This window comes from Carettochelys insculpta, chromosome 3, assembly GCF_033958435.1.
Source record: "Carettochelys insculpta isolate YL-2023 chromosome 3, ASM3395843v1, whole genome shotgun sequence".
In the NCBI taxonomy this organism is placed as follows: Eukaryota; Metazoa; Chordata; order Testudines; family Carettochelyidae; genus Carettochelys; species Carettochelys insculpta.
In genome coordinates this window covers 97,558,020-97,579,273 of record NC_134139.1, presented here as the reverse complement: position 1 = coordinate 97,579,273, position 21,254 = coordinate 97,558,020, and the positions used below count along the sequence as shown (strand labels likewise).

The following is a 21,254-nucleotide window of genomic DNA, read 5'->3' as shown; positions in this document are numbered from 1 at the left end:
TTTGCTAAAATGTAGTCAACAAAATACTAGCAGTGCACTTGGATGACAAAATATATTCTTTAGAACCTTATACTCTGTCACAATAATATTTTATTAGAGACAAGTAAATAAAATAGTCATACCATCTGCGAAATTACTGCCATGTGGGATAACACTTTTACACTGTAGTTTCATAGATTCATAAATTTGTTACGGTGAGAAGGAACCATTATATCATCTAGTCTGATGTCCTATTTATCATAAGCTAGAGATGGGCAACCTAGGCTCATGAGTGGGTCGCATGAATGGCCATTCCTCATCTTAGTGGGCTGCGAAATTGTCTCCATGGGTAGAATAGATTTGCTAACTGTCTTTATGTACCTAGTATTTGTGTGAGGTGCCCACTGAACTGTAGCATTGCTTTGATTGGATGCAGAGGGAGTGCACAGCTTTTACGGTCAATGTTGTGAGCAATCAGCATGCACCTTACTTCACGTGTCCTTGCTTAACATGCGTGTCACTTTTTTGCTGGTAGGAAAAAATCCACATGAACAGTAATCAGTGGAGACTGCTATCTCTGCCCATTGGCAGTGGTAAACAAAAAGTTTCACAGGCCACAGGTTGAACCCCAGTGGGCCTGCATAGGTTCCACAGGCTGCAAGTTGCCCACCACTGTCATAGATCATTAAATTTCACCCAGTTGCCCTTATGTTGATGCCAATAACTTCTGTTTTAGTAAAGCATATCTTCCTGAAGTGCACCTAGCCTCGATCTGCAAACATTCTGATACTGCTAATATCTCAGTATTCAGTTGCTCATATTTAGAGTTAGGATGTGAGAAACAGTCCAATTTAAGAAGAAATGAAAGAGACAGTAAAGTGATGTTTAAATGGGAGTATTTTATAGGAATGGGGAAGTACATGTTACTGTCTGCATTAAAGTTGTTAATAAACAAAGTGCTGTGCTATTTTGATTTTTTTCCAAAGTAGGAATCATACTATTTACTGTGTTATAAATTATGAATATGTATGACACTATATATCATCTTTCATGTTTGTTAGAATTTAATTAGAGTTGAAAAATTGTAGAACAGTATTCCTGGTAAGCAGGGTTTAGTTAAATTGATGTTTCACAAGGAAGATGTGCATGAGATATAGGTACATTTTCCATTAAAGAAACTATTTTTCTTCTACTCTATCTAAAGAAAGGTTAATATTCATAGGTAAATGAAACTTGAAGTCCTGTCAGAAGCACCACTAACAACTAATTGCCTGTTTTACGTATTGTGCATTGAATCATGAAGTCTGAACTTTAAATTAAAAATTGTAAAAGACTAATTCAACAAAAATCAAACATGAATGCCCTTTTCCATCTGCAGTTTACAGATGATCCAGTCATCTATTATTTATTTGTGGATAGTTTGAAACCTATTGAAATTCTGGTTGGTTTTTCTGCTTTAGTACGCTGGGGAGATTCTGGAGGTAAGATCAATACAGAAAAGTGTGTTACTGTAGATTGTTGTCTTGTTATCAACTTCTAAAGACTTTTTTTTTATCTCAGCTGTCTTCCTTTGAAACTTTTTTGTTTGTTTTTTGTTTTTAGTGTTTTTTGTTTTTTGTTTTCTGTTTTGATGTTGTATGGAGCAGGTGACACTCAATGCCTGCATGGTTTAATGAGAACAATAATAATTCCCTTTGGGTATTTTAGAGTTATTTTTCCTGCATTACTGACACTTGCTATGTCCACAGCATTATGAGACTTTTCTGTTAGCCACTGAGGCTACAGTGAATTACGAGTCACAACAGATCTATTTTGCAAGATGTGTTCACCTTTGTAGTAATTTCACAGGCATTAAACAGAGAAAGTTGATTCCAGAAAATTATCTGGCAAAACACTTGGCTATGCCACATTCATGTTTTTATATTGTTTATATGTGTTTGTATTGTTTCCACACTAGTTGAAAACAGTTTTTTTCCCACATTTCCTTTTTATGAATAATACCTATTAAGGAGCTGTTTACAGTGTTTAATCATTCGTTATTCACTTTTTGTCTATACGTCTCTATTATCAATTTCCTTTAGTTTTCTGTGTTATTTCTGTCTGGCTTTCTCTTCTTCCAAATTATTCTGTCTTTGGGCTGGTCTACATGCAGTAATTGCACTGATTTAACTAAAGCTGGTTTTTAAAGCGATTCAGTTCATCATCTGCAAATCCCTGTGCGGACACTCTTGAATCTGTTTTGTTCTGACTCATCTTGAGTACTGTAAAGTCTGTGTAGGGTAAATCACAAATGTTTCTAGACTATGTAGAACATCATTTTAAAAGGTTTTAGTTAGTTAATTGGCAGTCAGCTTGAGTTAAATAGGGCTTAATCTGGACATACCTTGAGCACATGTAAGAGCCAAAAGAAGGTATAATTACATCTACATGTTAGATCCTCTTACACAGGATAAAGGAAGTCCTCATAGTTTCGTGTGCTTTGGGGACCAAAATGTGATCCTGAGTTCTGCTTCATGATATTTGTATTGATTGCCCTGCTAACTTTATTTTCTAATTGTTTTTTTTTACAGCTACCCAAAAAGAAGGTTCTGTTATACCACAGGGCATGCTTACAATTGAAAGTTTTTCTTGGAAAAGTGTAGCTACAGGCCAAATTATGCAAAGGATCCGTACATATGCAACCAAAGCTGCTATGCTAAGCCTTCCCCCAGGGTATGTACTAGTTCTTTTTCCCTTCCAGCCCTTAAAGACCTGCTGTTGCCTTAAAGATAGAATTTACATAACTGAATTTGGAAGGGTTAGTTATTTACAAATAATTGGGTGTTAAATTTCCATATTATTTTTTAGGATTTTCCAAGTTTTGGTAAGATTGCAATGCTTCTATGGATTTAAGAATCATTACTAATGTTTTTCAACTTGTCTGTCAATCAATCTGTGCATCCCTTACTCTCTCTTTGCTGGGCAGTTATTCATATCAGCAGTCACACCAGTTTTTCTACAAAAACAATGGAAAATACATTCTGTGTAGGCATGTTGTTTCCAAATAAAAGGCTTTAGAAATGTGGCTGAGGTATTTGCAGTTTTCTCCAAGATTCATTTTAATTAAAAACTTTTGTTGAAGCGAGATATTGTAGCCAGTATGGTAAATCTTCTTGAAATGGAATTTATGAAACATGAAATACTAATCCACCTACCCCTTGTATAGTTTTTCAAAATTCCAGTTTAAAGCTATAAGGAAACAATGATACCAATGCTCTGTGAATTTCACTTCTCCTGGGATATAGCGCTAGATTTCATGTATAAAACAGTTCCTTGGCAGTGCAAATAAAGACAACCCCATCCTACCCTCTTCATCCTTTGATATATGCTAGTCTCTTTAAATGTTTGGGATGAAAGAAACAATACCTGGTGTATTGCCACAAGGACTGAATTGCTGGATAATTCAAAGCTTTTAGTTCTCAAAAAGTAAAGAATTGCCAGTTTAATTTAAAAAAGACTATATGAAAATGAACAAAGAAAGACTGCTACTGAGAACTTTTAGCTTCTTTTTTACTTGTGTAGATTTTGTTTAAAAGTTCATTCAAAAACTTACAATATTACAAAAAGTACCTATACAATTTGAACAGAATAATATATATTTGTCATGTCCTGTAATGTCCGTGCCAACAAAATGGATATCAAAGAGATTTCAAAGCAACAGAAAGGTAAACACAAATAACTGTTAATATATTATTACGTCAGCGAAGTTTAACAGAGCTCTCTTTTTTCTCTAAATTGATATAAAATGTTAATATGGATTTAATTCATTGCAAATGGCAGTAAAACATCAGTAGGAAAAAGATATATCTCAGGAATTCTGATTGAACTGGTTTATGGACAGGTTAATCAGCATTTTATTCTTCTGAGCTGTGCAGTTTTTGAATGTTGGAAATCGAAGTTTTGTGGAAGATTGCACTACAGCCCACCCTTTTTGGCCCTGCAATTTGTTGGGCCTTCCCCAACCTTGGGAGGACCATAGAAAGGGATTGGGGGGCACTCAGCAGGGAGGAGCAGGAAGGCTCTCAAGGTGCCCTGAAAGGGGAGGGGTGCTTGGGGGAGGATGCCAGGAGGGTACCTTTTAAATCTAGGAACTTGCTAGTTGTCCTGCTGTTTGATTGAGGGACTCTGCACATACTGATTGACCCAGCAGGGGGCGGGGGGCTTGGTAATGCAGCAGCTGCATGGGAGAAATCAGACGGCTGGGGAGACAGCAGAAGCTCCAGGGGGTGGGGGAGCAGGGAGCTGATCACGCTGTGCCCCCCTTACAAAATGTTATGCCCCCCGCACTTTGCTCACCCCTGCTGTGGAGGACTGCGTTGCTGGAAATAGCTGCAGAAAAGTTAGCCTCATGCAGGAGTCTAAATCAAAGACATTACTGCAACTTTGAGTTTCAGAGTGGCCTGAGCAGGAATCTGTTACAGGTAAGCTCCTCGCCCATAGTATTGTACCTCTGATTCCCCATTATTTACAATTTACAATCAAACTGCAAGGAATAATTAATTACATATAATTTACAATAGGTCAGTCTCAGGTGTGAAAGTAGAAGTGGGCTGAGGGTCCACTCTGTGGAGTAGTTTCCAAATTACTTGGGAATCTAAGGGGAAGCTTGCCTTCCAGTGTCCATTCAGATGCTAGGAAGTGCTGTAGTCTTCTTCTCCAACTCGTTGCAATTTTTAAAAAATTAAATGTTTGGATCACATGGCTCCTCCATTATTCTTCTTGTCGGACCATTGTTATACACCTATTAAACTCCAAAACGTTCTCACACCATCATTCACAAGAGAGAGGAAGAATATGGTGCTAAGTGCCTAATCCTGTCCTGTGTGAACATGAAAAAGCTTCTTCATTTCAAAATTGGAATCAGCAGTGGTTTGCAAGGGGTGCACACGGAAATTATGTAGGTCATCAGCTGATGAGGCTATCCTTGAATGGATAGGGTCTAGAATTATTGCATACAAATGTCACAGCTTTAAAATTATGGCATACTAATCTCAGGTTGTATTTAAATTATTCTTGCCCTTATTTTTTATATCAGAGAGGTAGCTGAGTTAGTTTGTATCTTCAAAAACAACAAGAAGTCCTGTGGCACCTTGTAGGCTAACAGATATTTTGGAGCATAAGCTTTTCTGGGCAAAGACCCACTTCGTCAGATGCATGAGTCGGGGGTCTTATTCTTTATAGTGATTTTGTTTAAGGTTACATATAACCTGACACTTGACTCTTACTTTGGATTTTCCAAACCAGATTTATAAACTTAAATGAAGCCAGTTGTGGTCTTTGCTTTCAAATTCTTCATTTCATATTTGTTCCAGTCAGTGTCTGGGAAACAGCACACAAACACAAAGGAAGCAGGGTCCCTGGCCTTAAGAGTTTATACTCTATCCTTATGAAATACTACAGTAATATGTCTCTCTAAGGCCGTGTCTACACTCTCCCCAAACTTCGAAATGGCCATGCAAATGGCCATTTCGAAGTTTACTAATGAAGCGATGAAATACATATTCAGCGCTTCATTAGCATGCGGGCGGCCGCGGAACTTCGAAATTGACACGCCTCGCCGCCATGCAGCTCATCCTGACGGGGCTCCTTTTCAAAAGGACCCCGCCTACTTCGAAGTCCCCTTATTCCTATGAGCTCATATCTACTCATAGGAATAAGGGGACTTCGAAGTAGGAGGGGTCCTTTCGAAGAGGAGCCCCGTTGGGACGAGCCGCACGGCGGCGAGGCTCATCAATTTCGAAGTTCTGCTGCCTCCCACATGCTAATGAAGCTCTGAATATGTATTTCAGCGCTTCATTAGTAAACTTCGAAATGGCCATTTGCATGGCCATTTCGAAGTTTGGGGCTAGTGCAGACATGGCCTAAAATATAAAAACCTCACGTGATCCAAACAAAGAAGGAAATAAATTAAAACTGTAGCATCTCAAGCTATAACCCCAAATTATAACCTCACCAGTAGTTCTATGGACATTTTTTCATATTCTGTTCAATTGCTTATTTGGGAGCCAAATAGTTAACAATTAAGGGTTGAAAGGAGACGTAGGCCAGTAAAGAATTTCACTGTCCTGAAGCTGGCCCTCTGAATGAAAATGTTGAAGAATCACAGTTGTAAAAGAGAATACTTCTATTTCTTGTGATATTTCATTTTTTATGTAGGCGACATGTGTTAATCTTCACTGCAAGTTCCCCCATAGGGCACCATATCCATCTGTGTAGCATGGTTCCATGTGTGTTTGGTGAAGAGGATACTGTTATGCCAAATCTTGACAAGGTACATGTTACCATAACAACTTGTGAAATATTATTGCAAGTCATTCACTGTTGTCTACTTCAGACTGATCTAATTTTTCTCTTAAATTTTGAGTTTGGAGGATATGCAAGAAAAATTCTGTGAGGTGTACAGAAGGAAATGAGCTACAAGAAGTTCTTTTGAAATTGTTTTTCTTAGTTTAGTCACAAAAAGAACTGTAAATCTTAATGTAAAAAGCATCACATCTTTATTTATAGTTGATTTTACTGAATTATGTAATATAAATTCCAATATATATGGAAGCAAGGAAAACTGTCCTGAGTATTGGAGGTGTGCAGGAGAGAGACACATATGAAAATGGGCATAGTTAAAGCTACCTGATGTAAATATGTAAGCAGGCATTGGATGCTGTTGGGTTTCACATAAATTGGTAGTGTATGTTTTTCCCTTTTGCAACATGCAGCTCTGATAGTCATAAAGTGAATGTAAAGATAGGTTCAGAAATGCCTACTTAGTAATGCAAACTGTAGGTCAGATAAATATATTTTCCCCCATATGGTTGCAAAATAACCCGTAAGCTTCATAATTGCTTTTTTTCTTAAAATAAAGTATCGAGTCAAAGGGCTTTGTGATTAGAAACCCTGGGAGCAGATAATGTTTTCTTAGAGTTGTTATTTTACATTGTTTCTTCATTAGTTACACTTAGTCCATATTTCTTTTGCAAATGTTTGGAATGGAGATTTTTTTGAGGGGCGGGGGAGTTAGACAGTGTAGATTCCCAAGAAGAATTGTGCCACACATTTTTAAAAGGGAAATTTTGCAGCTCTTTCCACTGTTCTATTATTGCAGGTCTCTGTTATTATGATATTAAAGTAGCTTATGTGAAGTAGGATAGATATTTTGGAAGGAATTTGGTATGTTAAGGACCTAAAAAGAGAAATATTTTCCACTTGCCCCCACCCCCTTTACAAAAGGAATCGGTTGGTGGAATTTTTGAGGCCATCAAAAGAGTGTAAAACTGTCTCTGCAGTTACTTCCTGTGGTCTTTCCACAGATTTTTGCAAGAGGGGCAGCCAGTCTAGAGTGCCACTCCCAGCTGAGTCTCTAGAAAGTCATATAAAAGTTTAGGTGAAGGTTGATATTGCTACATGCAGCACTCACTTTGACATGTATTCAACCAAGTATAAATACACTTCTAAGAGTAAGTGGATGGTATTAACCAATATTGTGTCACAATGTATATTTTAGATAGTAAAAATCTTCATTTATTCTTATTACAGCATAAGCCTTCATCTTAATTTTGACTATATACAATGCTTGTTACAAAAGAAAAATAATCAATGAGTATTTATATTCTTCATCATCTGATAAACTGATAGGATTTTCCTTCCAGTATTTTGAATGTTCTCTCTCCCCAGGAGAGCTACCGTTTTATAGAACAGGCTACGGTTATCCTGAAAGCTATTGGAAAAGTGATTAATAACTTCAGCAGTGAGCCTAAACTTTCCAGGGCCTTGAAAGAGCTGGAAGTAACTCACTTCCCTCAGAGCCTTCACGGTACAGGGATAGCTAGAGAACACTTCAAGGTAACAGTGCTTAGAAACTGCTCTTTCTAAATAAATGCACAGTGTAAGACTGTATATGGTCTAAGATGGAGGTCTCAGGAAAAAACGAGATTTTGCTTTTTGTTATTGATGATAATAGTCACATTTTTTTCATAGTCACATTTCCCCATTTTTTTATTATTTACACTTTTTCCTTAAGTGTTGTATGCGTGTACTTAATTATGCTTGGTTTTTATTTAGAACATTTAATAATTATTCTTTCAACAGAACTTCCAAATGTAATAGTCAACACTAAAAATAACGAAGTGGTTATAACTGAAACCTTTGATAACTGACTATAATCGGTATTTAGCTACCCATTCTAAAAAATAATTTCCCCGAAATGCTTACAGTATTAGAATAACTCTATCCTGATTTATTTTTTGTACAATGCAATACTTTGTGCATTGATTTCAACTTGTGTGACTTGTATCAGGTACAGAACAGCAGATGCAAGTGATGATGCATATTTAATCGCTTAGATTACTCAGAAGTTCGTATTTAATTTTTTTATAATTACTGATACAAAACAAAAAGAAGAGCTCAAAGGCATAGGTTTTTAAATGGAAAGAAAACAAATATTTTAGAGTATTCTTACAAGAATACTAATAATCAAATACATGTAAATCAGTTTTCTAGAAAAAACAAATATTTGTCTAATTTTTTCCCTCTTTTTAATTTTAGGTTTTCAATAATGCATTTTGGCATTTGATCCAACAAGTATTAGGTAATAAGGTCCCTCCCAATTTTGAATTCGCTTTCAGGTCCTTCACTTTGGATTTTAAAGCCAATGATGCTCCCATGGAAGACAATGTATCTTCAGGTATAGTGCTGATATTTTTAATCATTTTGTTCAGATTTGTCTGTCCATTTGTATTCCAGGGGAAGCTGGTTGCATACAATATCTATATTTAGATTGCCTAACACTTGCCATTACAGAAACCCTCAGACCCAATCCCTGTTTCACTTAGTAAGTAAGCAGGACGTATGAGGGCATAAAATAAAGTTTCCACAGGCAGCTGTAATTCTGGCATATCCTAACCTTTGGGGTGGTTCATTTTGCAACCTCAATAACTTTTTGGTGTGACTTTTTTGTGCATATAGTTTATATTGTCACATTTTAAGCCAGACATAGTGAGAAACTGAAAAGCTATCAAGAAGATAGTTTTTTCTGTAGCCCTCTCTTCCCTCAAGTGAGCCATTTGCTGGCTTGTATAATCATTTACTCCCTCCCCAGCTGGGTCTGATAAATGAAAAAGACTGGCTGTCCCCAGGCCTCCAGCTATTAAAGGAGAAGCCTCCTATTTACAGGGGCTGATGGACACATATGCAAAATGACAGGGTGTAGTCTGCCTAGCCTGAAAACTTACAAACTCGTAGACTCACAGAAGGAATAAGATGAGACTGGGGATGAAGGGAGAATTTCTGGACATATCTAGTTATTTTGCAAAGATGTGTAGCACTGTAGTACTTTTTAAAAAATAAAGTGATCATGATGAAGAACTTGTTTTGCTAATCCCATGTACCTTGGTGTCTTGTTAAAGTGCTCACAGATTGAAGATGCCAGATTGTAACACCATGTAGATGGACAGTGAGGCTGTGCCTAAACTAGGGGGTTTTGTTGACAAAATGGCCATTTAGCTGAAAAAAAAAAAAAACAGGGAGTGTCCAGATTACCAAGCATGTTCTGTCAGCAGTAAGTTGACAGAATGCAGCGCTCTTGTGAACAGCTGTACCCCCCTCCCCATGAGGAAAAATGCCTCTGTTGACAAAACGTGGGTCTGGATGTTTCGGGGGGGGCTTCTGTCAACAGCAAAGGCCTCTGGGATGCTGCACAGCTGTCCAGATGGACACCCTGTCCACAACAAGCAGTGCTTTATGGTTCCTGCCTCCAGCCCTTCTTAAAGCCACAGAAAGCCTGCGAAACCCTGTGACAGGAAGCTATGAGTGTGCAAAAGGCACAGCAACACACAACGGTGTCCCATGCCCTCAAAGCCACTTCTGAGCAGCCAGCATTCCCTATGGCTGAGCAGCAGGCAACCCATGACTTGCCCTGGGCCCTCAAGGGACCAGCCTCAGGGGTTCCAGGAGCCACACTGGGGCAGCAAGAGGTGGGACCCTCCTGGACGAGGTACGAGATCTAGGCCTTTTGGACCTGTGGGGGGGAGGAGGAGACCCTCCAAGTCCCTAAAGCAAAGAACCACAACAGCCCCAACTACACCTGGATGGCCACCATCCTCGTGAAGTGGGGCCACCCTCTTCACCTCCCACCATAGAGCAGATCAAGGAGAAGGTAAAAGAGCTTCACCAGGGTTATGTCAGGGCCTGGCATGCTGCCCAACACTCTACAGCAGGGCCCATCACCTGGCCCTATTACATGGAGCTGCGTGGCATCCTGGAGGTGGGAACACATCCCTGCTGCACGGCAGAGTGCACACAGCAGTCGAAAGTCCCACACCCCACTGTTAGCCCCTGGAGGCCTCTGAGCTCCAACCTCCACCGGAGCTGGAACCAGATATGAGGTCAGAGGTCTGCAGTAGCCTCTTAATCATCCTGGAGCCAGTCCCTGCTAGCCAGGCCACCTCCTGGGCATCTTCAGGGCTGGGCAAGGGTCTGTCCAGTGAGTACCTTGGGGCAACACACACCCCAGGGCATGGGTGGTGTGTGCAGATGGGGTGAGCCGCAAGCATCGCATGGCTGGCTCTGGTGGGAGCTCGTGCTGTGGTCCCAGCGTGTGCAACCATGTGTAAGGTAGCGTGCACCACCCAGACTCAACAGAGATCCCCCATGCCTGGGAGCCAGCCTGCTGCCAGCCTCACAGGAGGCCGGACAAGCCCCAGGCCTGGGGAGGGGGCCTGCCAGCACCTGCCATGTCAGGAAGCGAGTGGGCCACAAGGATACTGGCGTGACCCCAGCTACACCGAGGAGAGTGGCTACTGGCACACAAACATGCCTGCAGGCACAAGGCAACACCCACTCCCATGGACAGCACTGCAAGCCACAGGTATGTGTGGAATCCCCAGGGAGAGCCAGGCTGCTCCTGGCTCACCTGCCACCCATGAGGGAATCCCTCTAGGGCCAGACACCCCCTTTGGCCTGTAGCCCATCAAATGTGGTGTTAGGGGGCTGCTGCAGTCAGCCTGGTCCCACAGGCACCACCGAGCCTCCATTCACCAGGGCCTGTTGTGCAGGCCACACACATGCTTTACTTCTGGGACATTCCCATCTCTTGGCCCAGGGAGTGTTGGTCGAGGCTTATGGAGAGGGGTAGGGCCCTAGGGGCTATGTTGAATGAATGACTCACTGTCTCTCCTCTTTGTCTTCCTTACAGCTGCACCTACACTCTCTTAGGGCTGGGCCTGCCACACCTCACCACCAGGACGGGGGGGCCGTCAACATATCCAGGACCACAATGCCGCACTCTGGAGGATGACCCGGATTATGGAGTGGCAGCTGACATGGAGTGGCGATTGCAGGCCTGGGACCAACTCATGTCCGACTTTGATGTTGCCACCAGTATCTAGCATGGACATGATGTCCCAGCCGTCCATGGCTGCCACCAGCATCACCCCACCCCCACCGGCCATCCTGCAGGGTGTCCTGGACCTGCTCCAGTGGCTGAGTGCCATGCCTGCCTCCCCTGGTCCCCAGCCCCCCCGCTGTCCTGTCCACACTGACCCCATCTCAGCCCCACCTCCTCTGTACCTCCCCCTGGTCTCAACCCCAACCCAGCCCCAATGGGGGCCTCCGAACCTGCATCAGGAGGGGATCCTAAGGCTGACACCACTCAGGGTCTGCTCCCCCTCGGGTTAACGGCCCTCCACCCCCTCCATGTTTTGAGGCCCCTTCATCCACTGTCCCAAGCCTCCCCTGCTACATAATTCAAACATTTTTACGCTTTGCTTTATTGTAAATAGTTTGTTATTACACTGGTTCTTTTTGACATGTTTTTCTTTGGTTAAGTAAAATAGTTATTTCTTCACCACACCTGCATCCCTCTTTATAGAGCAGGGGTTGGGGAGGAGTGAGGGGTGAAAGGTAGGTAGTGGTGGGGATGGGGTAAGGCTGTGGGCCCAAGGCCATCTCTGGGGGTACCCTAGGGAGGGTTCCTGGGGGGCTGTGGGAGAAGATCTCCCTGAAGCCCTCACAGATCCACACCCGACCCTGGGAGGAAGGTCTCGCCTTTCCTCTCCTCCGTGTAGTGCAGGGCAAAACATGCTGTCACAACTTGAGGGACGTTGTGCTCCCCGCCATCCAGGCACATGAACAGGCACCTAGAGCATGTCTTGAGGTAGCCAAAGGTGCACTCAGCCTGTGCCCTGGCCCAGCTGATGTAGGCATTGGAGAGTTCCTGGCTGGGGTCCAGCTGGCTGGTGTAAGGCTTCATAAGCCACAGCATGAGGGGGTAGGCTGCATCCCCCACGATGCAGAGTGGCACCTGCCCATCCCCGACCACCAGCTCACAGCTGGGGACAGATGTGCCCATCTCCATCCTCTGGCACAGGCTAGAGTTGTGGAAGACACAGGCATCATGTGCCTGGCCCAGCCACCCAACGTAAATGTCCATGAACTGTCCACAGTGGTTGCAGTTGATCTATTTGGCTGCCCTATGTTCTGGGGCATGGATCAGGATGTGGGTCCCATTGATGACCATGATGCAGTTTGGGAACCCCAGGGCAGCCATGACAGTGTCCACGTCTCCCATATGGATCACTATCCACAGCAGGATGGTGTTGATGGCCATCACAACCTGCAGAGGGAGGGGCTGAACACATGTCACAGACAGAGGGAGAGAATCCCTGGGGCCTGGGGCGGGACCCATCCCCCTCCGAGCTCTCTGGGAGCCACCCCTGTGAGTCTGCCCATCCCCTGGCAACAGGGCTGTGGGAGGGTGGGACAGCACAGTCACCGAGGGACAGGGCTTCAACCCCCAAACCCCACCTCTTGCACGCCTAACTCTGTGTCCCGAGGGACTGTAGCCCAATAGTGCCTTACCATCATGAAGAGGGCCCTGATGGTGGACTTTACCTGTGCCAAACTGGTTGCCCACTGAGCAGCTGCTGTTGGGGGTGGCAAGTTTCCTGAGGATGGCTGTGACCTGCTTCTCCAAGGGGAAGGAAGGCCGCGGCCAGGTGTCCTGTCTCTCAGGCCGGGGGTGAGCCATGCACAGAGCTCCAGGAAAGTGTTCTTCCACATTCAGAAGTTCTGGAGACACTGCCGGTAATCCCATTGCCCCACGAGCAGCCGGACCCACCAGTTGGAACTGGTCTGGTGCCTCAGGAACCCCCTGTGCACCTGGGGAGGCGGGCACAGGTGTGACCATCCAGCAGCCATGGCGAGGTCCTTGCAGGTGGTATCAAGCTCTCGCTCCATGAGGAAGAGGAGAATCGCCATCAGGAGGTGCAGCAGGTGCTGGAGCACATCTGTGTGGGGACAGTGCAAGCCAAGGGGCTGCTCTGGCACCATGGCTCCCTGGTATGAGCTGTGTCCCCAGAAAGAGTCAAAGCCCTGCTCTGGCTGTGCTGTCCCTTGAGGAGGCAGGCACACCTCAGCATGGGCAGGGAATGGGTGTCTGGGGGCGGAGGGGGTCCCTTTAAGGGGTGTCTTGGTGGGACTCCTGGAAAACAGTGGTGACCTGTGACCCTGTCTGCTGTGGTTTCAGATGGCCATTTTGCTGGCAGAGCACACAGGCAGTCTGGCCAATCTCTATTGACAGAGCAGATTGTTCTTTCAGTCCACTTTACTGTCTGGATGCAATCTGTCAACGAAAGTTTTGTCACATAATGTGTTCCGACAAAAACTTCGGTCAACAAATAGCTCTAATCTAGACATAGCCTGAGACAGGAAAAACAGTTGAGTAAGAACCCTAGTTAACTTCGCTGTTAAATCTATCCTAAATGTTAGTTTCTGGCAATAAATAAATAAATAAATGAATAAATAAATAACTAAATAAAAAGTGGAAAAAAGTGTCACAATGATGATATTTAAACCATCAACCCTAGGATTCAGTACAAGATTCCTTAGCGATAAATGGGGCAGTTCACGTATAGTTTTTTGTTTTAGACTATCTGCAGATGGCTATGTCTACATGGAGCTCTGCCCAGTGCCGCTGCCAGCAGAGCTATGCAAAGGGAGCTTCTTGGGATTGCAAATAGCTGCCCATTTGCATACTCCCAAAGCTCATTACCATAGCCACGCAAGAGTTCGATGCCAGCAGAAAGGGTGCCGGCACTGTAGAGGCTGCGTAGATGTGCCTCTGCTGGCTAAACCCCCGTCTGTCACCAGTCCCTTATGTCTCAAACGTTTGTTGACACCCAACATTTCACAGCAGTATTGCAATTTGACCTTTGGCTGTGGGAGGTGAATGTGGTCTAATAGTAGTACTTGCGGACAGCATAAACAAGCACATAGCTGTGGCATATTCCTATTGAAAGGCAGTGTACCTGGAGTGGATAAGACAAGGTTCTGTCATATAGATATCCCTCTGAAGTGTCCTTATACAATATTTGTTAGAGAGGTCTGCTTCCTCTCTAGAAACATAAGGCCTTGGACAGCAATAACGGTTGTGAAATATTAAATGTATTCAGTAGAAGAGGGGAGACCCTAAACAAAAAGTATTTTTCAGGGGAGTCTCATTCACTCTAGTTATGCCTCAGATTTTACCTGACCAGCAGGTAGGTGCAACTGGACTCCAAAGTATGGGAATGAAACACAAGCCTCAGATCAGTACCAGAATTCTTTGTGGAGGAATTGTTTTGTTATTATGGAGGTAACAATCATGATTCCATAAGTCAGGCTGAGTTGAGTTTTTTGCATTTACTGCTGATGTGTAAATTGTTAGACTCCAGAGTTAACAATATCATTCAAATTAATAGAGGCACTTCATTACTTTTTGGGGCACTACTTTAGGCTGTCTGTAGACTCAGACATCACTCCACCAGTTTACTTTTGGTTAATATTTTGCAGGTTATTTTCTACCTAAAACAAGGAACTTAAATTTTGTGACACAATATGGCTTCCACTAAGAAGAAATACCAGCTTACCAAACCACTGTGAGCTGGACAAATTTGACCCATGACATTAGCACAGTAGTTTCATGACAACAATATGTAATTACACAGTAAATAGATGTCCCCACTTGGTTATATTGTGATAACAATAGTTTAACGTACACTGATTCGTAGGCTGGGTCTACACTAGACCTTACAGTTCACTGCAGATATGCAATTCTAGCTATGGCAATTGCATTGCTAGAATCGACGTATCTGCAGTTGACTGTAAGGTCTGTCCTCACTGAGGGAGGTCAAAGGTAGCGTCTCTCCCTTCGTCCTCCCTTACTCCTTGTGAGAGCAGAAGTACAGGGGGTCAACTGCAGACCCAAGATAGATTTTGCACATCTTTACAAGACCTGCAAAATTGAACTCTGGAAGATCAGCCCATTAAGTGTAGACATATCCATACTAAAATTTTAGCAGGATTATGGTACAGCATAAGTGGAAGCTTTATGAGCAAATGAAGGCATTTCTGGAATAAAGTCAAGCAGTTGTAGTGCTTGTAGTCTTCCCATCACACCCCATTTGTGCTATTTTTTATTGTTTTCATACTTTCAGAGGTGACAGAGCTGAATTTTCCTGTTGCTTGGCAGAACAGAATTCCAACTTCTGAAGAAGAAGCTGCAGTACTTAAACTGCAAAGGAGTTGGAGAGGGACCTATATTAGACAACTGATAAATGGCAGAAAACCAGGTAAGCTTTTTAAATCTTGTTTAATTTTTCCTTATATTAATATATCAGTGCTACCCTCTTACAAGTTATCTGAAAAGCTGATTAAAATTCTTCCAGGAGTGCAGTGAAGTATTATTGATGAAATGAAGATGGCTGATTAAATTGAACATACTGCTTGGCACACAGTCTTAGTGTGATTCTCAGGGTATGTCTACTGGCTAGATTATAGCTAGCACAGGTATACCTATGGGCGTTGCAGCCACACCTCTGACTGTTGTGTAGACATACCTTTAGTCATGTCAACGATGCTAGAAATTCACCATGTCCCTGACCTAAAGTCCATTAAGTCAGTTAAAAGACTGCTACTCATTTCAGAAAGCTTCAAATCAAGCTTCAGTGTTCCCTGTAAGCTGCATTCTTGGGCAACCACCGAGAAGAAGTTCAAATGCCTCGTAGCTGATTAGCAGTACACCACAGCTGCATAGTCAGCAGCGTGTGTGTTCTGGCGGTGCACATCTGCCCACACCTTTGTGCACATAACATGTATGCTGAACGTAGAGGATAAAACTAGAGAGAACATTGATTAACTCATGATATTATGACAATTTTTGGTTGTGCTAAGTGGAATATAATTAATTTATTACGTATATCAGTTTCCTCAGAATAAAATTATATTAAGCAATAAATTATAACTCTGTTAACTGAAAAATAATACCATTCCTTTGAACATTAATGCGTCTCTGAGAAACATTCCCACACATCTCTACAAATAAATCAAAAGCTCAACTTAGTCAACAGTTTATTGCCATTCATATATAAAGGTTTATGTATGTTTTACTAAAAATATTTGACTATTTTGATGCCCACTTGTGTTGAAACATACAGTAGCACTTTCAAGAGAATATGTATGAACAGCTGGCATGGGTGAATCATAAAAAGATTAGGAAAGTAGGAGAGATGTCTTTTTAGGTTTTGCCAAATTACATATTGTATATTCACAATTTGGTGTGTGCATTTTAAATATTGATAGTCAAGAAGATTTTAACAGTGAGGTTAGGTCAGTAGTGAATCTAAATGTCATTGGCAAAAGATTTCATGAATGTTAGTCTGGCTGGGAAAGAGACTTTGATAAAAAATAGTATGACCAGATTTTTTGTGGGGGAGTGTGAGCAGGAAAGATCTTGAATAAATCACTGTTGAATAAATCACTGAGAAGTATGTGGACAACTAAAATACAAAAATTAATAAGTGTATGACAAAACAAGGATTTTCACCATTTATACTTTAAAAATTGTTCTTAATCTTGGACTGATCTACATCAGAGACTTGGCAGGGGAGGTCAGCAGAAAGTCTAAGAATAGTTTTAAAACTCAGTTTTATTGAATCTTCTTAATCTTTTCATAATATATTGAATTTGACAGAGGCATATATTTATGAATACTGTCCCCATATAGATTTCTTATTTACATTCCTGCAAAGTAAGTAAAACTGTGCAAGTCCAGCATGACATAGAGCAATTTACTCTTATGAATATTACCTAGCTGATGATTTCCTGTGGTGACCCATTCGTATAAACAATTTTTGAGCTATTATTGGGTGACCTCAGAGGATGCTGTCTGCCACTGTATTCTATCTGTTCTGCTATCTGTACAAAACAAAAAAGCAGTAAAATAGCACTTTAAAGACTAAAAAAATAATTTATTAGGTGAGCTTTCGTGGGACAGACCCACTTCTTCAGACCATAACCATACCAGAACAGACTCAATATTTAAGGCATAGAGAACCAAAAATAGTAATCAAGGTTGACAAATCAGAAAAAAAATTATCAAGGTGAGCAAATCAGAGAGTCTTAAGTCATTAACAGAATGGCCCACTCCATTAAAATGTCAGCTGACCGGTTTGTGGATCAGGAGTATTTTTATGTCTGTTTTGTGCCCATTAACTCTCTTTTTAGACAAAGAGTTTGTGTCTTACTGAAGAGGAATTTTCACACTACTTTGGAAAGAGAGGCTGCTGAACTCTCTTTTATATTCAGATTCGACACATTAACACATAGTTTGAACCGGGATGCGAATTTTCTGGGTCATTATAGGGGCTCTTTTGCATACTTGACTTAATCTAATTCTTGACACCCTCTCCCCATCCCTCTACTCTCTAATTTGCTCGCCTTGATTTTTTTTTTCTGATTTGTCAACCTTGATTACTATTTTTGGTTCTCTGTGCCTTAAATATTGAGTCTGTTCTGGTTTAGCTATGGTCTGAAGAAGTGGGTCTGTCCCACAAAAGCTCACCTAATAAATTATTTTGTTAGTCTTTAAAGTACTACTTTACTGCTTTTGTGTTTTGATAGTATATAGACTAGCACGACTTTCTCTCTGTTCCTATCGTACACTTTACATGATTAAATCAACCATGATGCTTTTTCCAGCCAGCACAGGCAAAGGGATGTACTGACTGTGTCTACGCTACAAAAACAACTTTGAAGTAAGCAGCTTCAAAGTTGAGTGTCTACACACACCCTACTTCGAAGTTAAACTTAGAAGTAGGGCACCACTTCATTCCCAGGAATGGAGTAAGGACTTCGAAGTCGGGCTCCCTACTTCAAAGTTAACTTGAAAGTAAGGCAAAATGTGTGTAGACTGCTGGCGACTTGGAAGTAGTACTTAACTTCAAAATTAACTTCAAAGTTAGTTCCTAGTGTAGACACACCCACTGGGTGTCAAGGCAACAGTTATCACCTGGTTACGCTGTTCCGACAGCTCGTGAGTGCTTTTGGCACAGAAAACTGCTCTGTGAGAGACATGAGCAATAGATGCCACCTCCTTCAGTAATACGCCATCCCTCTCAGTTGGACTCTTCCCTTTGAACAATTGCCAGTGTCTCCCTTATACAGGCTTTTTCTATCCAGGCCTTGTGCATTCTATACCAGGGTCAGCCTTGTCTTCTTTGTCCAGGCACCCACTTCCTATTTCAAAGCTCTCCTTTAAAATCCACCTCTTCAAGCAATCCCTCCAGCATCCTTTTCTTCTTCCATAATCCCAGCATGCTTCCTCTCCTGAACTGCTATCCCTAGTCTTCTCATAGTTAAGGTCTTTGTTCTAAATTATTTAATTCCTCTCTTATGTATGTTTGGCAAGCACCCTAGCAATCTCTCAGTTGCCAGGTGCATTTTTCCTAACTCTTCTTTTGCCTCTACTTCTTCTTTCTCTGTTATTACTTCTCATCATTATTTTCCATGTCTTTTACCATCGCATTTTTTTCTTTTCTCTCTTTCCATTTTCCCCGTGTACATACCCTATTTTCTCCCCTACTCTTCCATACATCATTCGTTTTTTTCCTCAAGCCTTTCTTTAGAAATTTCTCTATTTTTTTTCCAGTTCCTTGCCTGTTGGTTATGGTATTCACTACAAGGAAAAGTCAGCACACAGTTAAGTGTGCTGCTCAGTGCCTCTGCTGATCGTTGAAGTGACCTCGCCTTGCAGCAGGACATTATATTTATATGAGGATGTGTATTTCAATAGAAGCGAATGATCACATCTTTCTTCGCTTTGGCAGGAGGGCTAATCAGCATGTGCCCCAGGAGAATGCTGAAATGGGAAATTCACTGCCTCAAAGAAGAAATTTGTTTCCAAAGGTGCATGAGTACTGTAAAATGTAAAATAAGAATATAACTTCATTTAGAACATGACTGACTTGCCCCAACAATTTTTATAAGGTATTTTTAAAGCTCAATTAAAAGTTAGATATTTTGTGATTTTTTTAACGTTTTGTTATTTTCAGGTACTAAAGAAAATGCTAATGTCAAAGAAACTCTGCAAAAACTGTGGACTTTGATTGAGTCAAATATTGAACAGTGCGGTGTAACTCTACTGAGGTATTATACAATAAATGAAAATTTTATATTTAAACCTGTTCCACAGAACTCTTTTTATAACTGTACAGTTAGGGCTTTACTACACTTGCCCCCAACTTCGAAGGGGGGGCATGGTAATTAAAGTGATGGGAGATGACTAAGGACGTGCTGCAGTGAATACGCAGCAGTTCATTAGGCTAATTCTCCCCCGCAGCAACTTCAAAGTGTCAAACTTCGAAGTGCCGGCATACGTGTAGCCAGGGGCACTTCAAAGTTCTGTACTCCTCAAAATTTTGAGCAGTAAAGGCACTTTGAAGTAGCGCGGGCACTTCGAAGGGCCCACAGCTGCACGCATGCCAGCACTTCGAAGTTTGACACTTTGAAGTTGCCGTGGAGGAGAATTAGCCTAATGAAGTGCTGCATATTCATCGCAGCACTTCATTAGTAATCTCCCATCACCCTGATTACCATGCCCCCTTCGAAGTTGGGGGCAAGTGTAGACAAGCCCTTCATTTTTTATCAGAATAAATATGATGAATGAACAGCCTGTTTTGAAATTTTGAAAACGTTGTTAAACATACAAAACATTTCATATTTTCAAAGACTGTATAATATACAGGCTTTATTCTGCTTACCATATGCACCTCAAACAGCTAGCAAATCTACTAGTTGAGCTGGAGTACGGCCTGCTATCTTCTTTGTTATGTTTGTCGTATGGGTTTTTTACTGTAAATTTTACTGATGTAAATATGACATTGATCTTTTGGTAATTGTCCAGTAAGTTGCTTTAAAGAAAAAGTACTCAGTCATGTAACACTTTTCTTTAGGGGAGACTTTGTCTTCAGTAGAAAGCTAGCAATAGCTAAACCAGTTAGTTTTACCAGCAAACCTTCCTAATGGAGATGCAGCTTACACTGCAGTATAGCTTACGCCCAGACAAAAACGAGTTGTACCACCAAAAGCACCTTTTTACTGACATAATTGTCTCCATACTTGGACTTTTGCTATGCTAAAAAAACTTTTAAACACAGACCAAGCTGTGGCCTTCTTGGGAACAGTACAAAGGAGGCCATCTAAGAGCTCACTTTCCCACCGATTCCACCAGTCCTGGATTCGTTGTTAGGAACTGAGGAGGGAAATGTTGTAAGGATTCTCCTAGAGTTTTAGGATTTAATTGGCTTGGTTTTGCTGACATAAACTCTCCTTTACAAATTAGGAAATCATCACAAATAAACACAAGAACAAAAATGCCTAAATGACTTTAAAGAACAGTGACAAAGCATTGAGCCAAGGAACCCTTGAAAAACTGCATTAAGTTAAATCAGATTTTGGATTATGTTGCTTTAAGTTAATGATGACAAAGTTTGGCTCAATGGTGTGACTTTGATTTTTTGTTCACATGAAACGTGCATATTATCATCCATAAAAAAGTCATTGTGAGGCTAGTTTGTATAGTTCCTAACAACCATCTATGAGAGGAGAAAACATCAAAGGAACATACAAGAGGTTTACAATGTGTAGAACAATTCAAATATTCACATTTCACAGATAGAGATGAAAAGCACCAAACGTCATGAGATATGCTTTGCCTATTTCTTTTTCATAACCTCATGATCTAAATATTAAATAAACAAGAGTACTGAAAAACTGTCAGTATATTTTAGTTTATTCATATTATTTTTATGTCCATATATAGAATGGTGGGCATATAGCCAGGCAGCAGTGAATCTCCTTAGAAACATCTCTTCAAATCTGTCATCTGATTTGTACACTGTCATCCTAGAAAATAACTCTGTTAACTTCAA

At 41.5% G+C, this 21,254-nt stretch overlaps 1 protein-coding gene across 1 annotated transcript in view; it reads left to right on the top strand.

The window, feature by feature from the left end:
- ADGB (androglobin) overlaps positions 1-21,254 on the top strand; it is a 224,364-nt gene that overhangs the window by 130,776 nt on the left and 72,334 nt on the right. Inside the window, 8 exon segments of the mRNA XM_074988710.1 lie at positions 1,358-1,460; positions 2,550-2,691; positions 6,175-6,289; positions 7,687-7,854; positions 8,557-8,695; positions 15,483-15,617; positions 17,487-17,493; positions 19,324-19,470. Of these exon segments, the coding sequence (XP_074844811.1) occupies positions 1,358-1,460; positions 2,550-2,691; positions 6,175-6,289; positions 7,687-7,854; positions 8,557-8,695; positions 15,483-15,617; positions 17,487-17,493; positions 19,324-19,470 (956 nt within the window).